General features: G+C 38.6%; 5 protein-coding genes and 1 long non-coding RNA gene across 6 annotated transcripts; 2 read left to right on the forward strand and 4 right to left on the reverse strand.

Annotated features, from left to right (window-relative positions):
• Positions 1 to 127: 127 nt before the first annotated feature.
• LOC125222444 (transketolase, chloroplastic-like) lies at positions 128 to 3,686 on the reverse strand. The gene is made up of 7 exons (XM_048125065.1): positions 3,145 to 3,686; positions 2,651 to 2,741; positions 2,423 to 2,528; positions 2,050 to 2,332; positions 1,775 to 1,923; positions 1,516 to 1,669; positions 128 to 1,271 (listed from the first exon to the last, which is right to left on the reverse strand). The coding sequence occupies exons 1-7, from the start codon at positions 3,613 to 3,615 to the stop codon at positions 312 to 314; spliced, it is 2,214 nt and encodes a 737-aa protein (XP_047981022.1). The 5' UTR covers positions 3,616 to 3,686; the 3' UTR covers positions 128 to 311.
• A 1,991-nt stretch (positions 3,687 to 5,677) lies between these two features.
• Positions 5,678 to 9,202, reverse strand: LOC125220919. The gene is made up of 6 exons (XM_048123050.1): positions 8,872 to 9,202; positions 8,573 to 8,776; positions 8,182 to 8,406; positions 7,675 to 7,847; positions 7,461 to 7,617; positions 5,678 to 6,615 (listed from the first exon to the last, which is right to left on the reverse strand). Exons 1-6 carry the CDS (start codon positions 9,200 to 9,202, stop codon positions 5,678 to 5,680), a joined length of 2,028 nt encoding a protein of 675 aa, XP_047979007.1.
• A 2,204-nt stretch (positions 9,203 to 11,406) lies between these two features.
• On the forward strand, positions 11,407 to 13,841 carry LOC125219284 (protein GRAVITROPIC IN THE LIGHT 1-like). Its single transcript, XM_048121222.1, has 2 exons — positions 11,407 to 11,546; positions 12,283 to 13,841. The coding sequence occupies exon 2, from the start codon at positions 12,294 to 12,296 to the stop codon at positions 13,563 to 13,565; it is 1,272 nt and encodes a 423-aa protein (XP_047977179.1). The 5' UTR covers positions 11,407 to 11,546; positions 12,283 to 12,293; the 3' UTR covers positions 13,566 to 13,841.
• A 7,256-nt stretch (positions 13,842 to 21,097) lies between these two features.
• LOC125217942 lies at positions 21,098 to 21,903 on the reverse strand. Its single transcript, XR_007175842.1, has 2 exons — positions 21,811 to 21,903; positions 21,098 to 21,704 (listed from the first exon to the last, which is right to left on the reverse strand). It is a non-coding gene; the product is annotated as an uncharacterized LOC125217942 (long non-coding RNA).
• Positions 21,499 to 24,452, forward strand: LOC125217940 (LRR receptor-like serine/threonine-protein kinase GSO1). The gene is made up of 4 exons (XM_048119524.1): positions 21,499 to 21,946; positions 22,429 to 22,689; positions 22,778 to 23,626; positions 23,732 to 24,452. Exons 1-4 carry the CDS (start codon positions 21,499 to 21,501, stop codon positions 24,214 to 24,216), a joined length of 2,043 nt encoding a protein of 680 aa, XP_047975481.1. The 3' UTR covers positions 24,217 to 24,452.
• Positions 24,453 to 24,740: 288 nt separating this feature from the next.
• On the reverse strand, positions 24,741 to 26,792 carry LOC125217967 (pentatricopeptide repeat-containing protein At2g45350, chloroplastic). Its single transcript, XM_048119549.1, has one exon. The coding sequence runs from the start codon at positions 26,723 to 26,725 to the stop codon at positions 24,845 to 24,847; it is 1,881 nt and encodes a 626-aa protein (XP_047975506.1). The 5' UTR covers positions 26,726 to 26,792; the 3' UTR covers positions 24,741 to 24,844.
• Between the last annotated feature and the right edge of the window lie 938 nt (positions 26,793 to 27,730).

A 27,730-nucleotide genomic window follows, 5' to 3' on the forward strand; every position in this document is an offset into this window, starting at 1 on the left:
TTCAATCACCACAACAGAAGTTAGTTGATACTCCTTGATAGATAGATCTATTGATGACCCCACCTCTTCTTCTACATCACTAAGTTAAACATGTGTGACACTGACACACCTTCAAAACTCATCAGGATTTGCGCAAATGTTGCAAAATTAATCGGAAATGTATCAAGTTACAAACTGAAATTGACTTTGTAAAATATCCAGTAGCATCCATACTGCCTAATCTCTCTCCTCTTATCACAATTTCAAAAAACAAAACAGAACCGTAAAACAAAATCTGTCTCTTTTATTAGGAACACTCCCTCCCTTGGAGCTTAGCAGAGTTGTTTAGCTGCAGCTACAACAGCTTCAACTGTGAGCCCAAATTCTTTGTATATTTTGGGTGCAGGTGCACTAGCTCCAAATCTATCAATTCCGATCGCCTTCCCTTCCGATCCAACGATCTTGTCCCACCCGAATGTTGTTCCGGCTTCAATGCTAACCCTGGCCTTTACAGCAGCTGGCAGCACACTTTCCTTGTACTCGTCGGATTGATCATCAAACAGCTCCCAGGAAACGAAGGAGACGACCCTCACAGCCTTCCCTTCCTTCCTCAGCTCATCACCGGCCTTTGCTGCAATTTCCAACTCCGAACCAGTTCCAATCAGTATCACGTCAGGCTTGTTACCTGTTGAGTTGTCTGATATGGTATAGCCTCCCTTCTCCACTCCTTCGATCGAGGTACCTGGCAGCTGTGGAAGCTTTTGTCGAGATAGGGCAAGGACAGACGGTCTCTTTTTGTTAAGAACAGCAACCCTGTACGCACCAGCTGTCTCATTGCCATCAGCTGGACGGAGCATCAGTATGTTGGGCATTGCTCGGAAACTAGCCAAATGCTCGATAGGCTGATGAGTTGGCCCGTCCTCTCCAAGACCAATAGAGTCATGGGTCATCACGTAGATAACTCTAGCTTCAGACAAGGCAGAGATTCTCATGGCTGCTCTCATGTAGTCCGTGAATACAAAGAAGGTTGCACAGTAAGGAATGAGGCCAGGGCTGTGAAGGGCAATTCCATTACATATCGCTCCCATGCTATGCTCACGAACACCAAATCTTACATTACGCTCTTCAGGTATATTCTTTTGGAAGTCACCAAACTTTTTGAGAAGCGTCATGTTGGATGAGGCGAGGTCAGCGCTGCCTCCAAGCAGACCTGGGAGCACATTTGCTAAAGCATTGAGGTTTTGCTGAGAGAGGTTTCTTGTGGCATCAGCTGGACTCTCAGGGGTGTATGTCTGAGGACAGATTATGGAAGTAAAAAACATTACTACATTTGAACAATAATTACTCCAATAAATAAAATTTCATGTGCTATTTGACAGAGAGAGAAATTGGAGTTAAGTTTATACTTTCGATTCATATCCACTGTTCCTTGTTAATGGAAGTTTTTTTTCTCATATTATGTTCATTGCCAACGGTTTATAATCATGTGTAATTCGTTAATCAAAATGGAGAATAACCAAAATAGTAACCACTCACAGGAAGAGCCTTCTCCCAACCAGCCGGGAGTTGACCAGTGATAATGGCATTCAGTTCAGCCGCTTCCTCTGGGTACTTCTTCTCATATTCAGCAAATTTGGCATTCCATTCCGCTTCAAGAGCAGCACCATCAGCCACATGTCTGCTCCAGTGTCTGCCATAAGAACATACAAAATTGACTTAGCACTCAACAATCAACACAAAGTTTAATAGAAAATGTCTTTATTCCAAACGGGTAAGGTAGCCCAGATATCCCTACTTCTTCACATCCTCAGGCACATGGAAAGGTTCATGAGGCCATCCGAGGTTCTTTCTGGTGGCTTCTACTTCCTTGGCACCCAATGCACTTCCATGCACACTGTATGAGTTGGCCTTGTTGGGGGAACCAAAACCAATGGTTGTTGTAACCTGCTCGCATATATTTCCACTAAAGATCAGTAATCTGTCTTGCAACTATGATAATTAAGATTTAGAAAAAAAATTGACTCAATCATCCTCATTCATGTGACTTGTCATGATTCTATAGAATCTGACCTTGATCAAAGTGGGCTTGTCTTTTACAGACTTTGCTTCCTCGATAGCAGCACGGATTTCATCATAGCCATTGTTACCATTCTTCACCCAGATAACATGCCAACCAAGAGCCTCGAAACGGGCTTCAACAGACTCAGTAAATGCAATTTCTGTATTACCATCTATAGAGATGTGGTTATCATCATAAAAGGCAATCAACTTCCCAAGCCCCCAGTGTCCAGCAAGGGAACAGGCTTCGTTTGCAATACCCTCCATTTGACACCCATCACCAAGGATACAATACCTGTGACATGGACATTGCCATCAACTCAAGTAATATAACAATAATCATGGACCACAGACTAAAAAACAAATGAGTAAAGCAATCCTATACGTGTAGTGGTCGATAATCTTGCTATCTGACTTGTTGTAACGCGCAGCCAAGTGCTTCTCCGCAACCGCCAAGCCAACAGCGTTGGCAACACCTTGGCCTAAAGGACCTACACAAAAAAAAAAAAAAAAAAAAAAAAAAAAAAAAAAAAGAAACAGCGGATATCACAATCACAACACATTTCTTAGAACCAAATGAGTAGCAGATACTTTTTGGACAATTTTTACTTACCAGTAGTGACTTCAACACCAGGCGTCTCGAAATTCTCGGGGTGACCGGGTGTCTTGCTTCCCCATTGACGGAAATTTCTCAAATCCTCTTCCTGTTAGCCAGGTACTTACAGTTGAGTTAAGATATACTATATGAAATCTCCATATCCTCACAAGATTGACTTGATATACCAACTTAAATAAAGAGATAGCATCCAATGAAATGTAAGCAAGCAACAAAACAAAATCCCCCAAATCTGCAGCCCTAAGTTTCTCAATCGACTACTCCTAATTTAAGCATAAACAGTATCATAATCAAGCTCGAAACTATGTCCCAAAAAGAAATAAAGTAAAAAATAAAGGAAAGAAAAGAAAGAAAGCAGTAAATCAGATCCAAGGAACAAGCCAATCAATCACCACACAATAGAAAACAGATTGCATGGGATAAAAGTATGCCGAAATATGAGGTGAGAAGAGTTGCAAGTTAGCAAAGCCTAAAAAGTAAGAAAATCGTACCTTGACGGCGTCGTATCCAGCGAGGTGAAGAAGCGCGTACTGAAGCATGCACCCATGGCCGGCGGAGAGCACAAATCGATCGCGATTGAACCAGTAAGGGTTCTTCGGATTGTACCTCATCACCTCATCGTACAGCACGTGGCCCATCGGAGCGCAGCCCATGGGCAGGCCGGGGTGGCCGGAATTCGCCTTCTCGACTGCATCGATCGACAGGAAACGGATCGTGTTGACGGATTTCTCCACCAGCTCGTTGTCGGTCGTCTTACCTAGGGTTTCGACAGCTGCCGATGCGCGGATCGGGATTGGGGCGTGGCGGCGGGAGGAGGAGGTGGCGGCGATCGAGGTGGCAGGCTTGAGGCCGAAGGAGGGGACGGAGAGGGAGGATGATGGCGAGAAAGAGGCATGGATGGGGAAGGCGGAGCGAGAGGGGACGACTTTAGATGCAGTGAGAGAGGAGGAAGAAGAAGCCATGCCGATCTCTTCTGTGCTTGTTTAGTGTGTGTGTGTGTGTTGAAAATATGAAGAAGGAAAACAGTATTTATGATTTAGGTAGGTGTGACAATATTTTATTCCATTTCCTTATTACTTATACTTTTGGGTTATAAAAATTATGAATTCATTTGTTTCACAATAGATTACGTTGTATTTTTCGAATGAAATCAAGTGTTTTTGTTTGGTGGCAATTACAATGTTGTTTATTATTTACACTAATATATTCATATGTATAGTGTGGGTGGGGTGGGGTGGGTGGGTGGGAAAGTTAGGTAAGCTCTTGCCTCTTGGTAAGTGAACTGAGGCATGTAAATAACTTGACATTTTAAAATTTATAATATAAATTAATTAGGGAGTAATGTATGAATATTTTAGGGGGAAAGAAACAATTTTGTTAAGTACATATGAGATCACAGCATCCGCCACCAACTTGATAACAATTTTTATTACATATAGATAATGGTATTTTATGTGTTAGTATAGGAAGAAATAATGATGCAATTAGATTGATTCATATATTAAAACTTGTCCATGACAAAATCTAATTTACTAGTAGTACTAATATTTTATCAAGCAAATCAAATTTGACCAATTTTCAGCATTTTCGTCCGGCACCTTGCTCGAGGCCACCACGTACAGAGCTCCAGAGTCCAGTCAATGCATTTTATTTATAAGAGTATTTGCTAAAATGAATCAATAACTCTAAATAAACTGGTAGTATTACTTACTCCCTCTGTCCCAGATAATTCGAGTCACTTGGACTGGGCACGGGTTTTAAAAATTGTGTTAAATATCAGTGGGAGAAATCGTTCTTGTATTTCAATGAATAATATGATTCAGAGACTACATATTTATAGGCTAGAGAATATCTACACAAGGTAAACCTAATTTTACAATTAAAGATACTCTATCTTTGGCATAATATATTCCCAAATATACTCCCATATCAATCACACGTTATTTCCTGATTTTGTGAGATCTTCATTCTAACACTCCCCCTCAAGCTAAGTTATGGGATTCCCGATGCTTAGCTTGCACAGTACTTCTTGAAATGACTTTGAGTTTACTGCTTTCATCAAGATGTCCGCCAGTTTATCTTCAGACTTGACATAAGGCATTTCCACCACTTTTGCCTCAAGATTTTCCTTTATGAAATGCCGATCTACTTCCACATGTTTTGTTCTATCGTGTTGCACCGGATTTTCAGAAATACTAATAGCTGCCTTGTTATCACAAAACAATCTACACGGAAGGGCCGATCGAAGGTCCAACTCGGTCATAAGTCTTCGTAGCCACAAGATTTCTGTTAGTCCACTTTTGTGTCCTCTGAATTCAACTTCTGCACTAGAGAGCGATACTATCTTCTGTTTCTTACTTCTCCATGTCACAAGATTACCTCCTACAAAAGTAAAGTACCCGGCAGTGGATTTCCTGTCATTCGGATTTCTCGCCCAATCTGCATCAGTAAAACCATGTATCTCCATGTGCCCATGTTTTCCAAACGTGAGCCCATGTTCGGCTGTTCCTTTCAAATATCTGACGATCCTCAAAACTGCTTCCCAATGCTCCTCTTGTGGTGCATGCATAAATTGACTCACCACTCCAAGTGCATATGCAATATCCGGTTTTGTGTGAGATAGGTAGATCAATTTTCCCACTAGTCTCTGATATCTCCCCGTGTCTGTCAGTCTTGCCTTTTCCTTCATCTGTAATCCATGATTTTGCACCATCGGAGTGTCCGTCGATTTGCAATCGAGCATCCCTATCTCTGTTAGCAGATCAAGTATATACTTCCTCTGGTTTATGAAGATTCCACTTTTAGATCTTAGTACCTCTATCCCCAAGAATTACTTAAGAAGGCCTAGATCTTTCATCTCGAACTCGTGAAATAGATTCTTCCTCAGCTCTGCCATCTCCTCTTCATCATTCCCAGTAATGATCATGTCGTCCACATATATAATCAGACACGTAATTTTTCCTCCTTTTTTCTTGATAAACAAAGTATGATCAGAATTACTCTGTTTGTACTCGTACTTCTTCATCACTTGAATCTCCCAAACCATGCTCGCGGGGACCGTTTCAAGCCGTATAGTGTCTTCTTGAGTTGGCAAACTTCTCCATCACGGAACTCCCCCGTGAACCCTGACGGTGGTTCCATGAATACTGGTTTTGGCAATTCCCCGTGTAGGAAAGCATTAGTCACATCAAACTGATGAAGTGGCCAATCCTTATTAGCAGCAATTGAGAACAACACTCTCACGGTATTAATCTTAGCAACAGGTGAGAACGTTTCAGCATAATCCACGCCATATGTCTGGGTATATCCTTTCGCCACAAACCGTGCCTTATACCTCTCTACTGTTCCATCTGGTCTTCTTTTTATTGTGAACACCCACCTACACCCGACTGTCTTGACTCCCCCTGGTAGCTTGCTCTTAACCCACGTGTTGTTTTTCATGAGTGCTCTCATCTCAGTGAGCATGGCTTCCCTCCAATTCTTATGTTTCATTGCCTCCTCGGCTGATTGTGGGATTTCTTCTTCTTCGTATAGTGCAACCTCAAAGGCTCGCGCCATTTTGGTGAGATTCCCTTGCACAAAGTTTGCCACTCCATAGCGGCTTTTCTTCCCTATCTTCTCAGGGGAGTACCTTTTTGGTGGAATTCCTCTTGTTCTTCTGTAAGGAAGCACGTATTTTCCGGTGTCTCCATCCAAGGCGTTGTTTTCCTCTCGGGGTTCTGTATCAACTGGGTCAGGGATAACTGAACTTTCAACAGTGTTTGGTTCAGAAATTACCTCGGATATCGTCGGAGGCTGATTACTTAGGGGCGGATGAGGCGGCGGCTCAATCGTCGGCGAGACCTGCTCGGTAGCAGTGACTACCACTGGATCTGTTGGATCCTCAATCGAGGAGCTTGGCAATGGCACAACCCAACTTAGATAGTCCGGAATTAGAATTATCTGGACCTCTCTCCCCTTGACTACTAAGGTGGGTGTTGTAGAAAAATTCGGTTTTCAAGAAATTGCAGTTCATAGTGGTGGTGATTTTTCGGGTGGAAGGATCAAAGCATCTGTAACCTTTCTGGTTTACCCCATACCCCACAAAGACACATTTGGTTGCATACGGGGACAATTTGGTTCGTTCAAGTTTTGGAATATGGGTGTAGACGGTACATCCAAAGACTTTGGGCTATAGGTTTAGATGGTCGGGTATTTTGGCTTGTTTGGATAGGACATCAAGGGGGGTTCTCATGTTTAGGATTTTGGTTGGGAGACGGTTAATGAGGTATATAGATGTAGCGATTGCTTATGGCCAAAAATATTTGGGGACTTTGGATTCGATCATTATGGCTCGGGTCATTTCTAGGATTGTTCGATTTTTCCGTTCAGCTACCCCATTCTGTTCGGGAGTGTAGGTACAAGAGGTTTGGTGGATTACGCCCTTTTCTTTGCAAAAATTGAGTCATAACACTGTTAACAAATTATCTCCCGTTATCTGACCTAAGGGTTTTGATAGTGGTATGATATTGCGTTTGGATTAATTTAAAAAATGAGATGAATCTATCAAACACATCAGATTTATTTTTCAGAAAGTAAATCCATGTCATTCGCGTGCAATCATCAATAAAAATCACAAAATAGCGAAAACCATTCCCACCAATAACGGGTGCAGGACCCCAAACATCAGAGTGTACCAAAGAAAACATGGATTTCATACGAGTATTTGTAGGTTTAAATGATTGTCTGTGGCTCTTGGCCAAAACAAAAGTTTCACAAGAAAAATCAGAAGAAATTGAAAGGTTTGGATAAAACAATTTAAAATAACCAGGAGAAGGGTGTCCTAGTCTTCGGTGCCAGAGCCAAGTTTCCTGTTTCGTGGATCCGTGAGCCAGCATTGCACTGCCGTGTTGAGCTATCTCGTCCACGTAGTAGAGTCCTTGTTTCTCAGTGCCACGTCCAAGAATCCTCCTCGTCTGAATATCCTGTAAAATGCAAAAATCGGGATGTATTAGAAGAGTGCAATTTAGCTCCTTAGTCACATGACTAATAGGCATCAGTCTCTGAGACAGAGTTGGGACATATAAACAATTCGTGAGTCGGAGTGTAGGTGAAATTTCAATAGTGTCAGATCCCTCAACAGTAATCAATTCCCCATTTGCAGTCTTAATATATAATTTCGTGACATCATTAAACATAATAAAGTCATTTCTATCTGGAGTCATGGTATCGGTTGCCCCATAGTCAAATATTCAACCCCTCGAACATTTATCAGTATTACTATGAACATGGAATGCAGCGGAATTTTCTAGTATGGGTGAAAACTGATTTGTAGACATATAATTGGGGCAATTTCGAGATTTTTGCACAGTCTGGGGTTCAATTTCTAATTTCGAATAGTCAAGGGGGGTTCAATTTCTAATTTTGAATAGTCGGGGGGCCAAGATTTAAAAGTATGGGGTCTCTTTTGATATTTACTAAAACATGGGGTAAAAAATAGGATTTATTAAAAAACAAGTTAGGGTTCGGTTTAAAACCGAACCCAATACCTCCATACGCCGTCACGCCGCCTGAACCTCCTGCCCTCTCGGCGAAATTGCCGGCACCCCTGATATTACCGCCGGTGGATTGATTCTCCTGACGCGTTCCCGTCACTGGTCCGTTTAATTCCCCCTGAACTCCGGTGTCAGCCCGCCGCGGGGTTCCATCTTCATTCACCCCTACAGCCAGTTTCGCCTGTGCCGACCTCGCTCTCTGCCGTTCTTCCCACCACTCTGGATATCCCAAACGTTTAAAGCATGTTTCATATGTTTCTGCTTCCCGCAGTGGGAACACCACAATTTCGATGTTTATCGGGGCGTTGATTTCCCGTCCGGCTGGTTGCGGTGGGGCGCGGTGGTGCGCCGCGGTGTGGTGGACGCTGATTCTGGGCGGCGAGACCTTGCCCGATGGTTGCGAGTCCGTGACCGATTTCCCCCCCAAATGACGAATCGGCGTTACCGCCGTTGGCTTCTCCGGTGGGTGAGGGCGACGTCGGTGGCATGATGCTTCGTCGAGCCGCCTCCGTCTTCACCCTCCCATATGCCGTTTCCACTGATGGGGGTGGGTCCTCCTTCAAAATGTCCCGCCGGATCGAGTCATATTCTTGATTCAATCCAGTTAGGAACTTAATCAAACGCTTGTCGTTCGAAATTGATCGATGCCCTTATCACAGCAGTTGATATGTTGTTTCTGACAACGATCTATGTTGATCCACAATCCGTGAATCCTCCGGTAATATGTCTCTAGATTGAGACTGCCCTGTTTGATGTTGATTGCTTTTTCTTCCAGGTCGTAGATGAGGTAACGATCCGCCTTGTTCTCAAACGTGACCGCAAGATTGTCCCATAAAGCCTTTGATGTCAGATGATGCGCGAAATCGGCGACTATTTCATTTTCAATGTTGTCGACGATCCACGAGAACACAACGAGATCGTTCTCCTCCCACTCGTCGAACCCCTTGCTCCCTGCTTCTGGGGGATCGTTTCGGATGTATGGGTACGCCCCTCTGCCCCCTATCTTGACCTTCATCAGTCGAGACCATAGGAGGGGTAATTCCTTCCATTCAACTTGAATGCTACGGTGATGCCTTTGCTATTCCTCAAACTCTTTGTCTGATCTGGATTCGTTTTGATATCCTCCTCTGTATCTGACATTTTTGGTGTAGGATTCGGTTTTTCTGGGTTGGAAAAAAAAAGGTCGAGAATTGGTATTTGGCTATGATGAAAGTTTTCTGAGCCAGAATCATATCTGCTCTGATACCATGTTAAATAACAGTGGGAGAAATTGTTCTTGTATTTCAATGAATAATATGATACAGAGACTACATATTTATAGGCTATGAAATATCTATACAAGGTAAACCTAATTTTACAATTAAAGATACTCTATCTTTGGCATAATATATTCCCAAATATACTCCCAAATCAATCACACGTTATTTCATGATTTTGTGAGATCTTCATTCTAACAAATTATAATGAAAAGTGGGTTGAAAAAGTTAGTGGAATGCGATAACTATCTTTATATATTAGTTTTATAATAAAATGTGAGTAGAAATGAGTTAGTGGAATATGAGGTCCACTATCAAAAATCATAAAAGTGAAATGAGACAAATTATGTGGGACGGATCGAAATGGAAAATTATCTGAGACGGAGGAGTAGATATTAATGGACATTCAAGTAATTACAAACCATTTCGGTGTACGTTTATTTACAGTGCATTTTGCAAAAAGCACCCAAAATTTAGATAATACCTACTTTTTAATTTTTAATACATAGAAACCATCATTTGGATCTCCAATAAACAATATTAGTATCAAACTTTTACTTTCTACAAATTTAATGTAATACATTTTTCGTCCTTAATAGACATAAACTTATGTGCATATTTTTCTTAATTATTTATTACAATAAAATATAATTTCTTAATGCATTTAACATGCTTGACTGATCTTATGCAACTCATTATATTGTTTTTGTAATATACTTTATGAGAATGTACTTATAGCATCTGAAATGGATGATGGAAGCGTGTCGTGCCGTCCATTGTGGCTTGGCGGGCGGTGGCGTCCTTTGCGTGGGAGGGGAAGCGTGGTGGGCACGGGCAGTGATGGATGTCGGGGTGGAGGCATGGTCTGGTGGGTGGAGCGAGCACTGCTCGCGCTACCAAGATGGGTAGAGTGTGAGGGGTTAATGAAGAAGTATAGAAGAATATGAGAGGCTTCTTTCATTTTTCATTTAATGAGAGTAATGGAGTTAAGTAATTCTCAATTAATGAGATAGATGGAATTAATGTATTATCGAGACGTATTTGGTATTGTGAAAAGATGACTTTTCGACTTAGCTAAAATTACGATTTTGTAGTTTCTACTTTAAGTGGGTCAATCTGTATTGTATTCAGTGTATTTCAAGTGGACCTTTTTCTTCAATTTCTTTTGAGTTCCAACTTCCATTTGCTGTAACCAGAAATAAACAGTAGTACTATAATGCAACAGCTAATTAGTGAAGTTTTGTATTGATCCTCTGAAGCAAAACTGATCTAATGATTTAAATCAAACATTCCAGACAAACTAAATCTGTAAATTGATCTCATGGCATAATTAATAAACATGATTTAAATCAAATTTTGCAGACAAACTAAATCTAGAAATGAATTGCACGACATAATTAAACTTAGGCCAAAAGGATCAGCAAACTGTAAGTTTGACTTGTAATCTAAGCAAACTTGTCATGCCAAATTTCATCATCATGACAAGAAGTTTAAATTGTGAATTATATTCAATACATAATGCAATTTTTTAATGTATACCATTATAAGTAGAAGTAAATTAATGAGTTGTGTATAAATAAACCAGTACAGTACTTTTTTGTAGTAGATACATAAATCAAATATTTTGTGTCCCCTATAAAGATAGTCCTTTTTTAAAAAACTTCCACAAGAAATATGTGTATTCTAAAACACTAGCTTCACAATAAACTCATATACGAAATCATTCACATGACCTGCAATATCTACAGTTAATCATTATTAATACTATCATTAATGATAATAATTAAAACTATGTCAGCAGCTGGTAGAATTATTTTAGAATTAATCATTGTACTACAAAATATAGTGTACAGTAAAACAGTAGTATTTGGCAATGAAATAAGAGTGGCCGACAAACTATGCTATTAAACCATTTTATGGCCAGCCATAACGTGGCCGCATAGCATTACCCATGAAATAAATAGCAAAAGAATTGAAATATCTTCACACTTTTCACATTTTGCACGAAGTAGCAATGGATTGCCTTTTGTCGAAAAAACATTTCCATGCCAACAGCCTAAGCTCATTCTATCTCTATTCTCAACTCCCAGGCTCAATTCTCCGGTGAGATCTCTGCTTCCTTTTCCACGATTATGTTAATTAACTGCTATTTGTAGTCATAAGCTGATTGTGTTGAATTTGAGTGGTAATGAAGCAAATTCCAGTCTCTGTGAAGATTGAAATTTAGAGATAAATATGTAGATTAGAGGGATGGGTGTAAATGTGAAGAAGAGATTAGGATGCATTAACTTTTTCTGGGACTGGAAATATTCATTTGTTAAGAAAGATGTTGAATTATTCCACAGCTGTTTTTGCAAAGTGCTGAATTTATGGAGTATACAGGATAAATCCCTTTGAATTATGTTGGTTTAATTAAGGATGTTGAATTTGCTACCAGATACTTATTTCTTTCACCAACTACAATATGATAGGTTTATAAGCTTTATGTTTGGTGTCTGGTAGAATGGAGTATTGGAATCATTATAATCCTTTTGTTTTTGTTTGGTGGTGAAAGGGAAGGGGAAGTGGATTATAGGGCAAATCCGTTGCACATCACAGCTTTCTCGCTAAATACATTGGCTTTCTAAATGTTATCTTCATAATTTTGTACTAGTTTTTTGTTTTATGAGCTGAAAACAGTTCAATTCTAGTTCAAAAATGGGTAAAAGACTGTTGTTGAAAATCCCTTACACTATACAAACTGATCTTACTTGTGCAAGAATGAAGGCTGTTATTACAACCTTCTTCTGCTTGCAGTTGTTGTTGCTTCAATAAGTAATTTGGTGAGTTTTGTTATCAGTAAAAGTAGATATGCAACACAGTGGTGCAAAGGATACCCAACTTCGTGAAAGCAGCAACCAAAAAGTTCACCCCCAACCAATGGAAGATGCAACAAATCACAGCCCTCAAGCTATGGAAGCATTAGTATCTAAAATATTTTCAAACATTTCCTCCCTGAAGTCGGCTTACATCCAGCTACAATCGGCTCATACTCCTTATGACCCCGATAAAATTCAAGCTGCTGACAAGCTTGTAATATCAGAGCTAAAGACTCTCTCTGACCTCAAGCAGTTCTACAGAGAGCACAACCCCAAACCGGTTTGTGTGTCTCCACAAGACTCTCGGTTAGCTGCTGAGGTTCAAGAGCAGCAGAGCCTGTTGAAGACATATGAGGTAATGGTGAAAAAGTTCCAGTCCGAAATTCATAATAAAGATTCTGATATTGTTCAGTTAGAGAAGCAAATCCAGGATTCTAGTATGAAACGAGTAAAACTCGAGAAGAGCCTGAAGCTTAGGGGCTTGTCAATGAAAGAATCAGAAGAGAGCGGTGGCGAAACGGGACAGTTTTCATTGGATTTATTATCCCCTGACCTTTTCAGGTCAGCGGTACAAGCCGCCTCCAGGGCCATTCATGACTTCTCTAAGCCATTAATCAACATGATGAAAGCAGCCGGGTGGGATCTTGATGCTGCAGCAAGGTCCATTGAGCCGAACATCGTCTATGCAAAAAGGGCTCACAAGAAATATGCCTTTGAGTCTCATATCTGCCAGAGAATGTTTATCGGGTTTCAGGACGAGAGTTTCTGCATGGAACATGAAAATCAGGCCGAGGCGAAAGAGAATTTATATCAAGAGTATCTTAGTTTGAGGGAAATCGATCCACTTGAAGCTGTGGGACAGAATCCAGATTCTTTGTTTGGAAAGTTTTGCCAGAGGAAATACCTTGCTGTTGTCCATCAAAAGATGGAAGCATCATTTTTCGGAAACTTGGATCAACAGCATTACATAATGAGTGGAGGGCATCCGAGGACGGCCTTTTACCAGGCTTTTCTGAAATTGGCTAAGGCGATCTGGCTCTTGCACCGGCTGGTGCATTCGTTCGAGCCTCCTGTTAAGATTTTTCAGGTGAAACGGGACGGTGAGTTTTCAGAGGTTTATATGGAAAGTGTTGTGAAGGATTTTGTCGTAGAAGCAGGCAATGCGAAACCTAAAGTCGGTCTGATGGTAATGCCTGGATTCTGGATTGGTGGTAGCATCATTCAGTCTCAAGTCTACCTAACAGGTATTAAGGTCGCAGAATGATCACCGCCTTTCCTTTCCCTACACATCGTGTCTCAGATACGTAGAAGTAGCAATTCGCTTCTGTTTCATTCGATGAGAAATGCAGGTCTCAGTGAGGAAATTGTTGTAGTATAGAATGTATAGTGCCCCTTAAAGTTAAAACTGAAGTTGAAGAAATTGTTCACTGCTTTTTAAAATATTGTAGTGTGTTTCTTGTTGATTATGTATTTGGCCATCTTCCACTTCTTTGAATAGCTTGTTTCATTCAATCAAAAGGTTTGGATTCATTTTACTGCATAGTACTAAACTCCACTCTCAATTATCATTCAAAATGTGACACATAAAATAAGTGGACACACATTATTTCTGCCATATTCCGCTTCTTACACAGCTGTAATAGTACCGCTTCAGAGCCCAGCTCTGTCTCCTATGCAAACCACATTTGACTCAAATTGAATATGCCTCCAATTCATGTAAACTGGTACCCTACCACTTATGTTTATTTTATTTACTCCAAAGTAGAAATTTGTCTGGATTTGGTTGTATGTATTTATCCAAGTTACAGAATCAGGAGTATATTTTTAAGCAACAAAGCTCTTTTTACAATCAAAAGGTGAGAATAGGGTTAAAAAGATTAATTCCAGTACAAAATATAAAACCAGAATCGACAAAGGAATGTGAGTCTTGTGATTCTTCCTTGATCATTTAATGATGAGAGGGGGACATACACTCTTTTAATCAACCATCGAGGTTTTTTTTTTATTTGGTACAAAACGCCCAATCCAAAATAAAATATCAACTAGCATTGCAGAAACAATTCAAATAAACGATTATAAAAATGTAACAACATCAGAATAGAAAAAAGAAAACAGGATTAAAGAGTCAAATCGTAAGGTCGTTATATGTCCATATTCATCAATTAGAAAGTAATGACTTCATCGCATCTCTAAGTCAAACATACAAAGCTTTGATAGAATTTAAAAACAATTTATGAGTGTCGCAGACCCAAACATAAAATGCAAACCACATATATTGAGTGTTGCCTACTAAAGTACTGAACATAGAAGAAGATATATAATGGGTGCCTCCTACCCAAATATAACAATGAAACTGACAATTATATTTAAGAAGTAGTAAAGGATAACAAAAAAAAAAAAACTTATCCAGATAATAAAAAATCAACCAAATCTGTAAGCTGTTGCACAATAGGAAATTACAAAAGCGGTACCTGAAATTGAGAGCTTGTTTTATGGAGAATAATATAAAACTGTATAGCCGTTTTGGTACAGAATTGAGAAGAAAATAAAATTCTATCACATTCTTCATTTAATAATATCCTTGAAAAGAACATTTAATATGGATAATGAAAAAGTATCAACTAGTAAAAGTGAAAGTGCAACTGATGAGGTTGAGGAAATGTTTTTAAGTTTCTGTGGTACTATGATGGAGATGGCTGGAGTTGGACAACTCGTGAGAACAACAATTATTTTCTCAAAGTGTTATAATATACAATATGGTTGCAAAGATCTTTTCTGCCTCAAAGGTCACACAAAGTTGAACATGATAAGGACTAATATCTAACAATAGGACCCCAAATTTAAAAATTCATCTACTTTCTATGTATGTCAGTATTTACTAATAAATTTAGGATAACATCCAACATATATGTAAATTGCACATTTGCACATTGCATTGGGTGTATACACTAACATTCATTTATCATCATATATGCTTTTAGTTGCTAAGATTTTATCAAAAATGTATTGTGTCAAATGGTATATGTGTGAATAATCAATTTCAAATTCCAAATTATAAGGGATGAAATTAATGACATTATGAAAATTATGATGTGTGTATATTTAGGAAATTGATCAAATAAAATTAGATTCGAGTGTTAACTACGAAATGATAACAGTTATTCTCTCTTAATATATAGATTGGAATTGAATCATGTTGTCTGTTATAATCGTGTAAATAACATTATATATGTTGTATTATTAACAATACGACATATTTTTAAATGATATTATATACTTGCAAGAAAATTAGCCAATCAGTGCTTTTGTCGATATTAATAAAATAGTTTGTTGTGGATCTTTATTTCGCATTTTGGATCTCTTTATTTGTTGTCTAGCTGTTTGTTGAAAAATGTCACTACCACATTTATATTTTGATGTGTACGTGAGAATGAATATGTGTTATCACATTCAACATTTGTATCGAGTTATAATTAATATTTTATATTTTACCTACATGTTCACGAGCTTAATATAGTAGGAGTACTACATATATTTTATATATGACTTGTCAACAAGGTTAACATATTTAAGGAGGCCCGAATTATTAGGACATAAACAATGGAGGAACAAGGTGCATGACCTAGTGTATGGGCATTGCAGGAGATATTACTTAGTATAGGTAGATAAGACAAAGTATTTGACGGGAGATATAGAGAGAACAAATATAATTTGAGAAATAATGAAGGGAGATAAAAAGTACTTGAGTCTAGAATTATATTTTTTTTAAATAAAAATGTAATGTCTTTTGTGGCAAATAAAAAAAAAGTATTCCATCCCGTCTTATCATTTGTGACATTTATTGATTTCTTATACTTTATTTTCTCTTTACCTAACTCTCTAAATACGGAGTACTAGTATTTATTAAAATCATGTACTCAAAAGAAACACCTCGTTTGTAGTAGGATGAATGAAGTATGTACTCATATACGACATATAGTATTTTCTAGGACATAAAAATTATTTTTTTAATATAAATAAAATTCGTATTTTTTTTATTCACATCTAATGAATAATGATTAAAAAATAAGGCGTGAGATCCATGGTTGAGTTAAACGTTGTTTAGACTTAGATGGATGTGAATGTGATTACTAAGATATCTCGTGTTTTTGGCTAGAGGGTTACAGGTTACTCCACTTTTTACCTTGGGAAGAATAATTAAAAGGCTCAAAAACATCACTTTCATCAACTAAATAAAATCCAACATGATTGATTATTATCATATGATAATGATATTCATTTTTATGGACTCAAATATACTTTGAATTAACAATAATTTCAGTACTATGTTTTTAAATTCAGACTATTGACATCTCCTCGTGCTTACAAAATTATTTGTACATATTTTTAGGTACGTAGATATGAATGTAATATGTAACACCCCCAATCCGATCGTCCGCCAGTCGAGTAAGCGATGTCACAATTCCGGTACCGTAAAGTATGACAATTTAAAATTTTCATTTTCTGAATCATTCAAATCCAAATCTTTAAATCAATAATTATTTTTATAATTACAGCGGAAGTAACTTCGCATAATATCTAGTGCTAATATGTCACTACTAACAATTTGAAACATCTATTACTAACTAATCTTAGTGACCCGCCAAAGGATGCAGCGCTGAAACAGACATGAACCAACATCGACTGGTACCCTCCATTTCCAACTAACCTGTAGCACACTCAACACTTTAGCCAAATTCTCTTCAAGTAATAATCATACAACTTAAAATTCTAACAATTCTTATTATTGTTTTATTCACCAATTATTACCACCTCTATTACATTATTATCATTTCATTAGTTTCAAACATAATTTAGGATATCAACAATGAGTAATATCAACTAGAACATATCAACCGTCATCATTATCTATCTCATGGAATTCACCAGATTTATAATCATGTATCACTTCGTAAACCAATATGATAGAATACAAAGTAAAATGCATATCACCAATTATTATTCATACACTAACACGTATATAGATCACCAATATTTCACATAATCAAACACATATAGCCCCATTAAGTGCTTAGTGACGGACAAGTACACGGACCAGATCAGAAATAGAATCAGAATCCAGAATCAGAATCTCAGAATCAGATGCAGACGCGGATTTTGTCCTCAAGAGGACTCCGCACAAACCACCCATTTTGGGTCCAGACAGATAATCAGATATTAGATATCAGACAGAGCAGAACGATCCTCGCTTCGGTATCCAGAAGACGAGTGATCCCAGATAATGCAGTGCTGCTGCTGTCCTATGGCATGCCAATTGTACCCACAGAATACACTCAAGCACGGGGCGTAAACACAATCAAATACACTTATTTTCATATCAATACTTATATCTAGGCCTGTCAAATCGGGTACCCGCGGATACCTGATCCGAAATTTTTGGCTACCCGATCCCGAAATTCCCAAAATCCCATACCCGATACCCGATCCGAATTTTATTTCGGATACCCGAATACCCGACTCGGGTATCCAGTCCCGAAAAATCGGGTATCCAGTCCCAATTGTGATTGTGATTTTTTTTTAATTAACTACAAACTTTTTAGAATTTATTTTATATGAAAAGTGTACTGCCATATATAAAAATTTGTGTCACTACTTTATTTTAATATATATGCTCGCTGCTTTAAAAAAAAACAAATATATTTCAATGAACCATGCAGCCAATTCTATATATTACAGAAGTTAACAAACATTTTTTAATATTTCAATTCAGTAAACAAAAATTACACATATTTTATAATATTTCAATTCAGTAAACAATAAAGTAATACCTTAAAATGGAAAGTGGCGGTAAAGGGAATTGCAGCGAGGAGAAGAAGGTGTTGTGAAGAAGAGGAGAGGGAGAAGTGGAGAACGGTGGTGGAGAGCGGCGGTAGAGGGAATTGCAGCGAGGGAGCAGGAGAGGCGCTGCGAATTTTAGTGTATACCCTAAAATCTAAATCACTAATATCTTACTTATACGCTAATAAGTATTAACTAAAAGATAATTAAGAAATTAAATTACATTTACTTATAATAAAAATATAATTTATTAATTTTAAAAAATAAATCGGGTATTTCGGGTATATCCGATCGGGTATCGGATTACCCGATACCCGATCATCCAAAATTCTTACTATCCGATCCCAATCCGATACCCGAAAAATCGGCTTTCGGGTATCCAATTATCCGACATTTTCGGGTTCGGATATCGGGTATCCAATACCCGTTATCCATTTTGACACCCCTACTTATATCCAACATAACACATACAGACAAATCAGACCTTATCACAGATACATAGATCAGACATCATCACACATGTAATCATATTTGTATACATCTCATCAGCATAAATAATTTATCATATTCACCTCAATGCTCATTTCCACATTTATCTACAGTCACAATCGATTCTTCCCTTTGCATATTTCATTACCAACTCATTCAACAGTTCATCATATTCTCATATTAAACTTCATAAGTCTTTTATCACATAATTACTCATAATTTACCAAGACAATATGTCACATAATAATCACATTAAAGCACATAAGAGAATTAGGCCATTTAAGTGCTGAGCATGCTATTTGGACGGCGTTTATTTCCATACCTTCTATTAGTCGTTTATTCTTTCGCTGATCTTTTTCCTATCCGGTTACGGATTACTTGACGATTGAACGACTAAGTCTAAGAAATTTGAAGAAAATAAAGCATGGAGTCTCCACCGCCATAGCTGTTGGGGAAATTCAATATATAGAACACAAAAACGGATATCTGAAAGTCGTGATAAACACTTTCAGATCAAATCAATTTGGCGGTTCTACCAAACTATTCGATCGGATAAAATTCAGAAGATTGTTTTGAACTTTTTCGAATTCCAATTGTTGAAGATGATCAGAACCATAAATAACGATCGGATCGGTTTATAAACATGAACAGACGCGTCTGTTCATTTCCTAACCGAAAATAACAGAATTTTAAAGGTTTTCGAAATTGCAAATTGGTCCTTTTACTTTTCCGAAATTACATTTTCGGATGAATTTCTTATACAGCAATTTCCCAGCCAGGGGCTCTGCCCCTTGGACCCCGCTATCTGGGGGCGCTGCCCCCGGACCCCCGTTCATCTGTTCAGGGGCTTCGCCCCTAACATCATAACGAATTCAAATAAGTGTGCACTCCGCACCCTCCATACTTATATGATGTATCGTTATGACAATATCGATCAATTAAGTTAATCCAATTACACTAAAATATCCAACAATAGCCGGTCCATTAGTGATTAAGAAATTAGGGGAATGGAGTTGGAAAGCAATTTATACTAGGCTTTAGGTATTATTTTTTTTATTTTATTAAATAACAAAGTGCCAAGTGGCGCCATGTAAATCATTTTTAACTATTCTAGATTATTCTTCACTATTCCTACCATTATTCACATCCACACTCAACAACTAAATTGAAGACAAATCATCCATGGCATGCACTTCTAGAAGGTGTTTAAGTTCTTTGAAGTGAAAAGACAAAAAAATGCCCTTACAATAGACTCTCTATGCATACACCGATTTAAGTTCGATTTCTTCCATAGTTTCACCCACATTGTTCTTATCATATTAATTTCTAATACTGTTTTGGTCATATATATATTTACAATTATTTATTTTAATTAATTTCATTGATAACTTTGAGATGACCAATGAAAATTCCAATTTCAACATTTCTCGCACCGGAAAAATTACTTTTTCCTTCTAGGGTGATTTTTGGTGTCTTACATAATCAAATGCAAATTCTAAATATTGTACAAATTTCAAATTATAATTTGAACAGTTAGAAAATATCAACAGATAACATAATACTAATAGCAACAAAAAATATCAATACAATTTCAACGGTTGATGTTGTGTTGACATTTTTTTTGCTGTTATTTTATCATATGTTAATATTTTCTAACAATCCAGATTATAATTTGGAGTTTGTACAATATTTATAGTTTATTTTATCACTACCATATATATTCTTATCTAATGTCACCATGTATTCTATTTTATTTTCAATTTTCTAAATTATCATGTTCAAAAAAATATCTTCCCATTATATAGAGATATATAGTACTCCTACATGATATTTTCTCAAAATGTCTATGAATATGAGAATCCTAGAAATTAATGGCATACCATTTGAGGTTAGTTGGTGATGAACAAGGAATTGTATACATGAATAATGAAACGCACATTTATCGCCTTTCTTGAATAGCTACACCCTACAAGATTCAAATAATACGAAAGATATCCGAAATAAATTTGCAGAATCTTACGCTACATGTTTCTCTCAACACAGCTAGGAGTAATTAAAAACTCAAATAATTTTTGGTCAAAATAAAAAGAAACCACTTTGATATTCATGGACATTTTTCAAACGCCCTACTGTGACATGGTATATGTATTAATCGTAAATTAGACTGGACATCGGAATTTAATTATAGATGTCAGACAAATCCATATATCTCAACATTTTATTGAATTTTGCATTAACAATAATCAAACTGAACTAAATAAAAAAATAAAACTAGAATTTCAAAGGAAAAGGAGATTTTGTAGGAGTATGAATTTTAATCAAGTAGTAATTGTTTGTTTCCTTGTTTTTATTTAATTAGCGGATTATATCAATCGTGATGTGACTCGTGAGATAGTAAAGAGGAAAAGAAATTATCAAAGTGGGGCATTTGGAGTACAAAAGTGTCCATATTAATTTCTCCCAATTCCATTCAACGAAAAAATAAACATGTAAGTACTGTAGTACAAGTAGGAGTAGATCACAGTAAAAATACAAGTCAAGTGTGAGTGCTACCGGTCTTCCCGGTCACCGCAAATTCAAATTTGTCCCAACAGTAAACACCGACAAGTATCTCTGCCCACTCCACTTCTTCAACCCCAAGGCGAGAGGAGAGGAGAGGAGAGGGAGGGCGAGACCTCTGCAACTCCATTTGTTTCCACCAAAAAGAAGCAAACTTTAGCAAAATCCCCAATTCATAAAAAAGCGAACTTTGCTCACTACTTTGGTTTAGCATTGCTCACTACTTTGGTTTAGCAAACAACACAGGTCACAGAGCTTAGCTTTCTTCCAAACTAACTTTCCCACTACACATTTTGCTTGGAAGCCCAAAAATGGCTTTCCTCCCCCTTTTCACACTCTTCCTCACACTGCTCCTACCATTCCACTCTCTCTCTCAACCCTCAACAACAACAACAACCACCCCTCTCTCTCTCCTCATGACCATCAAATCTGCACTAGACCCTCAAGGCCTCATTCTGTCATCATGGTCACCCAATGCTACTGACCCATGCAGCAATGCCTCTTTTGAAGGGGTTGCCTGCAATAAACATGGCCAAGTGGTCAACATCACCTTGCAAGGAAGAGGGCTATCTGGAACAATCCCACCTGAGATTGGTCAACTCAAGAGTTTGATTGGCTTGTACCTGCACTTCAACAAGCTTCATGGGGTTGTACCTACTGAACTTGCTAATTTGACCAACCTCTCAGATCTGTACCTCAATGTCAATGATCTCTCTGGTGATATTCCTCCTCAGATTGGTGATATGTCTAATCTTCAAGGTCAGTTTTCTCTTGTACTTCACGATTATAAAACCTCAGTGGAAACTACAAATATTAAGAAGAATCCATTTTTCTTGCATTTTATCACCTTATTGGTGGTGAGATGAGGGTTTGAGCTTGGAAGAAAGATGTGATTTTGTTCTAGAAAATAGGACACTGTTAATAGTAATGGTTAAAGAAAAGTAAAACATGATTTGATCGGAAGTTGTTGACCGCCATTTCTTTCTAATGCACCAAGAAAGCTAAAAAGTTACTACGTAGTATAACTTTGCTTCAGATTTATCTTTCAGTTATATACTTGTGTTTCAAAACATGAATATGCATTGGCATTTGCTTCACATAAGTTTTATTGCATCTTTGCAATAGATTTGTGCTATTCTCTGTGGGGGAGGGGGGATCTGAACCAATTATCAAACATCTAATAGGGAGTGATGAAGAATAATGAACTTACTCATTGATGGTGGTTTCTCTACTTCTTGCAGTGTTGCAACTCTGTTATAACAAGTTAACTGGCAGTATTCCAACACGGCTTGGCTCTCTGAAGAAACTCAGTGTTCTAGCTCTACAGTCCAACCAGTTGAGTGGTGCAATTCCTGCCAGTTTGGGGGATCTGACGATGTTAAATAGGTTGGACTTGAGTTTCAATAGCCTCTTTGGTTCGATCCCGCTGAAAGTGGCTGTTCTGCCCTTGCTCAAAGTTCTTGACATCCGAAACAATACTCTCTCTGGCAATGTGCCTCTAGGTAACCAACCATTCCTTCGTGCCATTATCTTTCTTGTTTTCGATTTCATAACATTATCAATCTGTTTTTGTGGTGTAACAAATCTCAGCCTTGAAGAGACTGGATGAAGGTTTCCAGTATGCAAACAATGCACAATTGTGTGGGATCAGTTTTCCTTCTCTTGGAATCTGCACTGCTTCTGCTCAAAACTCCAATCAGCCGGAGCCTTTTGGAGCTGCCTCGAGTCATCTACCTTCGAAGGACATCCCAGAATCAGCCAATGTCCAACACAACGGAGGGCATCAGTCGAGGAAATCTCAATCTGCTGCTGTGGTTGGAGTGGTTTGTCTCATTGTTGCCATTGCTGTGGCGGGGCTGTTCTCATTTTCATGGTATCGCAGGCAGAAGCAGATAATCGGAAGTGCATTTGATTCTGGTGTTGCTCGTTTGAGCACTGACCAGGTGAAGGAGGTTTGCATGAGAAGTGGCTCGCCTCTCATGAGCCTGGATTATTCAAACGGTTGGGATCCTCTGGCGAAGCACCAAGATATGAGCAGCTTCTCGCAGGAGATGCTCGAGAGCTATATGTTCAACCTGGACGAAGTTGAGTCTGCGACACAACACTTCTCGGAGATGAACTTGCTGGGAAAGAGCAGCTTCTCGGCTGTCTACAAGGGGACACTGAGGGATGGATCGACAGTTGCAATCAAGTGCATCTCGAAGATAAGCTGCAAGTCTGATGAAGCCGAGTTTCTCAAGGGACTAAAGCTGCTTACCTCGCTGAAACACGAGAACCTCTTGAGATTAAGAGGCTTCTGCTGCTCCAAGGGCAGAGGAGAGTGCTTCCTCGTGTATGACTATGTGTCAAATGGGAGCTTGCTGCATTACTTCAACACGACTACAGGGAAGGCTCTTGATTGGCCAACCAGGAAATATATAATCAAAGGAATTGCCAAAGGTCAGTCAGTTTACCTTGAACTTGTTTCTTGCTATATTTGCATACTATGCTTCGATTAATCATCGAGTGTCGCGTTGTTGAAGATGATGTTATTGATATCTGCAGGCATTGAGTACTTGCACAAAAACCAGAATAACAAACCTACATTGGTGCACAGCAACATATCAGCGGAGAAGGTGCTGATCGACCAACACTACAACCCATTGCTCTCAGACTCCGGCCTTCACAAGCTGTTGGCAGACGACATAGTGTTCTCGACTCTCAAGGGTAGTGCTGCAATGGGGTATCTTGCTCCGGAGTACACCACCACAGGGAGGTTCACTGAGAAGAGTGATGTATACGCCTTTGGGATGATCATATTCCAAATCCTGTCCGGCAAAAGTAGAATCACGCAGCTGAACTGCCACGGGGCAGAGATCTCAAGATTTGAAGATTTCATCGATGCAAATCTTGCAGGAAAGTTTAAAGAGTCCGAGGCCGCCAGGCTAGGGGAAGTCGCTCTTCTCTGCACCCACGAGTCTCCCAACCACAGGCCTGACATTGGAGCCGTGATGCAAGAGCTAAACGACATCCCTTCGAGCTCTTGCTGAGTGTGGTATAAATCTACTAAATTCGACTAGTGGCCGAGTCTGCAACTGCTTGTGTTGCGTCTCACATGAGATGTATCTAAACCAGTTTAGTTAACTTGCATCACTGATCTTATTGTTCTCTACTTTTTTTTACTCATCTTACTCTTGTAAGATTAGCTAATGCAACTAATTGCCTCTTAATTGTGAATCAAATATCATTTGCAGTCTAATTTTGATTTCAAGACTTCAAGTTGAAAGGCTATTGAGTTATTTCAAGGAAAGAAGAGTTTGAGCTACTAAACATGGCATGATTTAGGTGGTGAGATAGGTTGTGTTTTAAACAATGTCAAGAAATGGAATCCAAGGTGACCCATTATCATAGTAGTGTCTCTGCATTTTTGTCTTTGTTTCTTGTGAGTTTGTCCTATTGTATATTTTACTCTCAGCTTGGCACGCTTTTTCATTGCTTTTAGAATAAAAATAGATGGCACACTGCAGATTTAAAAAGATCAATCTCCCCAATAAGAGACCCCAACCAACAGATGTCTACAGTAAAGAGATTCTCTAAAATTTGCTGTTTAAATATTAACATGCCAATTTACAAACTAGTATTATTGAAATGTTACATGAATATACAAGAAACATACCATCAACTCAATCTGGCTCTGTCCATGCTTATTGCAGAGGAGCTACCATCTAATTCAAGACCGATTGCCTTGTGATCAAATGTGCTACCAACGAAGAACTCGTGCATCGTGCCCTCGAGCTCGAGCCAGCTGCAGCCAGGAACCTTGTTTACCTCCCTCTGTTTCATCAATGTTCTAACCTTTCTAACAAAGTCCCAAAGCCCAAAATGAGCATACATATTCGACAAAAGCACGTATGAACTTGCATCGTTTGAATCTAGCCTGATCAGATGCTTGGCAAGGGGCTCCCCAATGTCCAAGTTCTCATAAGTTGAACAAGCGCTTAGCAAAGTCCTCAAAACCACATCATTTGGCTGAATAGGCATTTGCTCCACAAACTTTGCAGCCTCTTCTATGTGCCCCGCTCGGCTAAGTATGTCGACCATACAGCCGTAGTGCTGCACCTTCGGCACCATCTTGTGCAGTCGTCTCATAACCTCGAAGCAAATCATGCCTTCCTTCATCATCCCGGAATGACCACAAGCATGGAGAACTGCAACGAATGTAATGTCATCTGGTTCGAGAGAGAGCCTCTCCATCTCAATGAATAAGTCAAAAGCTAAATCGCCTAGCCCGTGAATGGCCAAGCCACCAATCATGGCATTCCAATGATCAATGGTTTTCTCTTGGATGCCCTCAAACACATCAATGGCTTGCTCTATGCTCCCACACTTTGCATACATGTCAACTAAAGCAACACCTAGTTTTCCACACGTGGTGAACCCATTTTCCTCCATGTATCCTTGAATTGCCATGCCTTGATCGATGCAGCCCAACTGTGTTGCTGCTGAAAGAGCAGCCAACAGAGTAACACTATCCGGAGCCAAATCAGAAGCCCTCCCTAACATGTCACCGAACAGTTTTAGTGCCTCATCATAGCATCCATTACTAACATAACCAGCCATCATCGCATTGCAGGAAACCACATCACGTCGAGGCATGGCATCAAAATAGCCTCTTGCAGCATCCACATCTCCTAGTTTAGCATAGCCATCAATCATACTAGCCCAGCTCACAACATCCCTTTTCGGCATTCGATCAAACAAGTCACTAGCAATCTCCATCTTTCCACTCTTCGCGGAGCAATCAATCAAGAGATTCCAAGAAACCAAGTCCCTCTGCGGCATTTTATCAAACAATTCCTTAGCACTCTCAAATCCATTCTCCCTTTTCAAGTAGCCACTAATCATAGTGTTCCAAGAAACCAAAGTTTTCATCTCCGGTGGCATTGCATCAAACAGTTCTCTCGCAGAACTCACCATCCCGCGCTTCACATATCCATCAATCATCAGATTGTACGAAAAGGAATCCTTTAACATCCTATCGAAAACCTGCCTCCCCAATTGAACAATCCCACATTTAACATACATGGAAATCAAACAGTTGTGCAGGAATAAATCAGACCCGAACCCGAGTTTCAACATCAGCCCATGAATCTGGATTCCTCTGCTCAATAAACTCAACCTAGAGCAAGATTTTAGCACCAACGAGAAGGAATACTCATCCGGCAATATATCTCTCACAAGCATTAGCACAAACAACTGGAATGCACTCTCCGGCTCGTCTCCGTGCGAGTACGACTTGATAATTGCGTTCCATAGAAATGGGTCTCTGTAATTGAAACTGAAGAAAAGATTTCTGGCAAAATCGAGACTCGGTTTGTGTGGAGAAAAGGCGAAATCGAGAATAATCTTTGAGGTGAGAGAAGGGTTGTGGATATGGCCTGTAGTGATCAGATTTGCATGGATTTGGTTAATTTCTGTCCGGGTTTTACATTTCGAAGCAATGTCAAATGCGGGAGAGGGGGGATTCCATGGGTTAGCTGAAGTTGCAGAGAGCAGCATCGGTTGGTGATTGAATTCTTGATATTTTGTTGCCAGAATTACATACTCTCCATACAAATGGTTTGGGGTGAAATGTCATTGACTTCCATATCATGTTCAACTGTTTTAAAGGAATCTTAGAAAAAAAAGGTTTAATCATTATTCTTTATTTGATTTTGAGATACCATATGTATAAATTTGAGAAGGTTAATCTTTGTCTTAAAAGTAATTGTTAAAGAGTAGGCAACGACACCAATTTACTTTAAATTGATTAATATAAATAAATTGAATTTAAATGTGATATACTTAATATTTTATTTGTGTATTACTTTACAAATTAAAATCTGGATACGATTCATGTATGCATTAATTCAGTCATGTATGTTATGTACGACCATATAACAGGTTTAGGGCTGATTAATTTTGTCTCCAATATTTCCCCCTTCTCTCCATTAGTTGGATTAGGATATGCACTAGGATCTTTTAATTCTTTTACTCCCGTCCCATATTTAGAGTCACTTATTATTATGGCTAAAATTTTAAGAAAGAGTTTAAGTGTGTAATAAATAAAGTGAGATGGTGGAGTGTGTAATAAATGAAGTGAGATGGTGGAGTTGGTTGAAGGTGGATCCCTTTTGACTTTTGATTTTGTTTTGATTTATTTTAATGTAGATAATGACATTTTTATGTAATTTTGATGAAGAATGAGGTAAAATTGTATGACCAAATATGGAAAATTCTAAAAGTGACTCTTAAACTGGGACGGACTTTTATGGCAAAAAGTGACTCTTAATGTGAGACGGAGGGAGTATTTGTTACTCTTTCCTTCCGTTTTTAAGAATATACAAACTATTTTAGTCTATTTAACTATTTTTTTTAAAATTAGCAGTATTTTTTTAGTTTGTCCCACAAAAGATGTCACATTTCTATTTTTGGAAAAAGTTCTCCCTCACATGAATATAAAAATAATATTTTCTCTTTCTATTTAACACACAAAATAAAACCTCCTAAAATCATGTGTGGTCG

This window comes from Salvia hispanica, chromosome 4, assembly GCF_023119035.1.
Source record: "Salvia hispanica cultivar TCC Black 2014 chromosome 4, UniMelb_Shisp_WGS_1.0, whole genome shotgun sequence".
NCBI lineage: Eukaryota > Viridiplantae > Streptophyta > Magnoliopsida > Lamiales > Lamiaceae > Salvia > Salvia hispanica.

Coding starts and splice junctions, on each gene's coding strand:
- LOC125220919 (XM_048123050.1), bottom strand. CDS start 9,202: ATGAAGGTCAAGATAGGGGGCAGAGGGGCGTACCCATACATCCGAAAC. Junction 8,777..8,871: donor ATTGTGGATCAACATAGATC/GTTGTCAGAAAC, acceptor GATTGAATCAAG/AATATGACTCGATCCGGCGG. Junction 8,407..8,572: donor ACTCGCAACCATCGGGCAAG/GTCTCGCCGCCC, acceptor TGGGATATCCAG/AGTGGTGGGAAGAACGGCAG.
- LOC125219284 (XM_048121222.1), top strand. CDS start 12,294: ATGCAACACAGTGGTGCAAAGGATACCCAACTTCGTGAAAGCAGCAAC.
- LOC125217940 (XM_048119524.1), top strand. CDS start 21,499: ATGGCTTTCCTCCCCCTTTTCACACTCTTCCTCACACTGCTCCTACCA. Junction 21,947..22,428: donor TGATATGTCTAATCTTCAAG/GTCAGTTTTCTC, acceptor TACTTCTTGCAG/TGTTGCAACTCTGTTATAAC. Junction 23,627..23,731: donor AATCAAAGGAATTGCCAAAG/GTCAGTCAGTTT, acceptor TGATATCTGCAG/GCATTGAGTACTTGCACAAA.
- LOC125217967 (XM_048119549.1), bottom strand. CDS start 26,725: ATGCTGCTCTCTGCAACTTCAGCTAACCCATGGAATCCCCCCTCTCCC.
- LOC125222444 (XM_048125065.1), bottom strand. CDS start 3,615: ATGGCTTCTTCTTCCTCCTCTCTCACTGCATCTAAAGTCGTCCCCTCT. Junction 2,529..2,650: donor TGGTGTTGAAGTCACTACTG/GTAAGTAAAAAT, acceptor TTTTTTGTGTAG/GTCCTTTAGGCCAAGGTGTT. Junction 1,272..1,515: donor GTTGGGAGAAGGCTCTTCCT/GTGAGTGGTTAC, acceptor ATCTGTCCTCAG/ACATACACCCCTGAGAGTCC.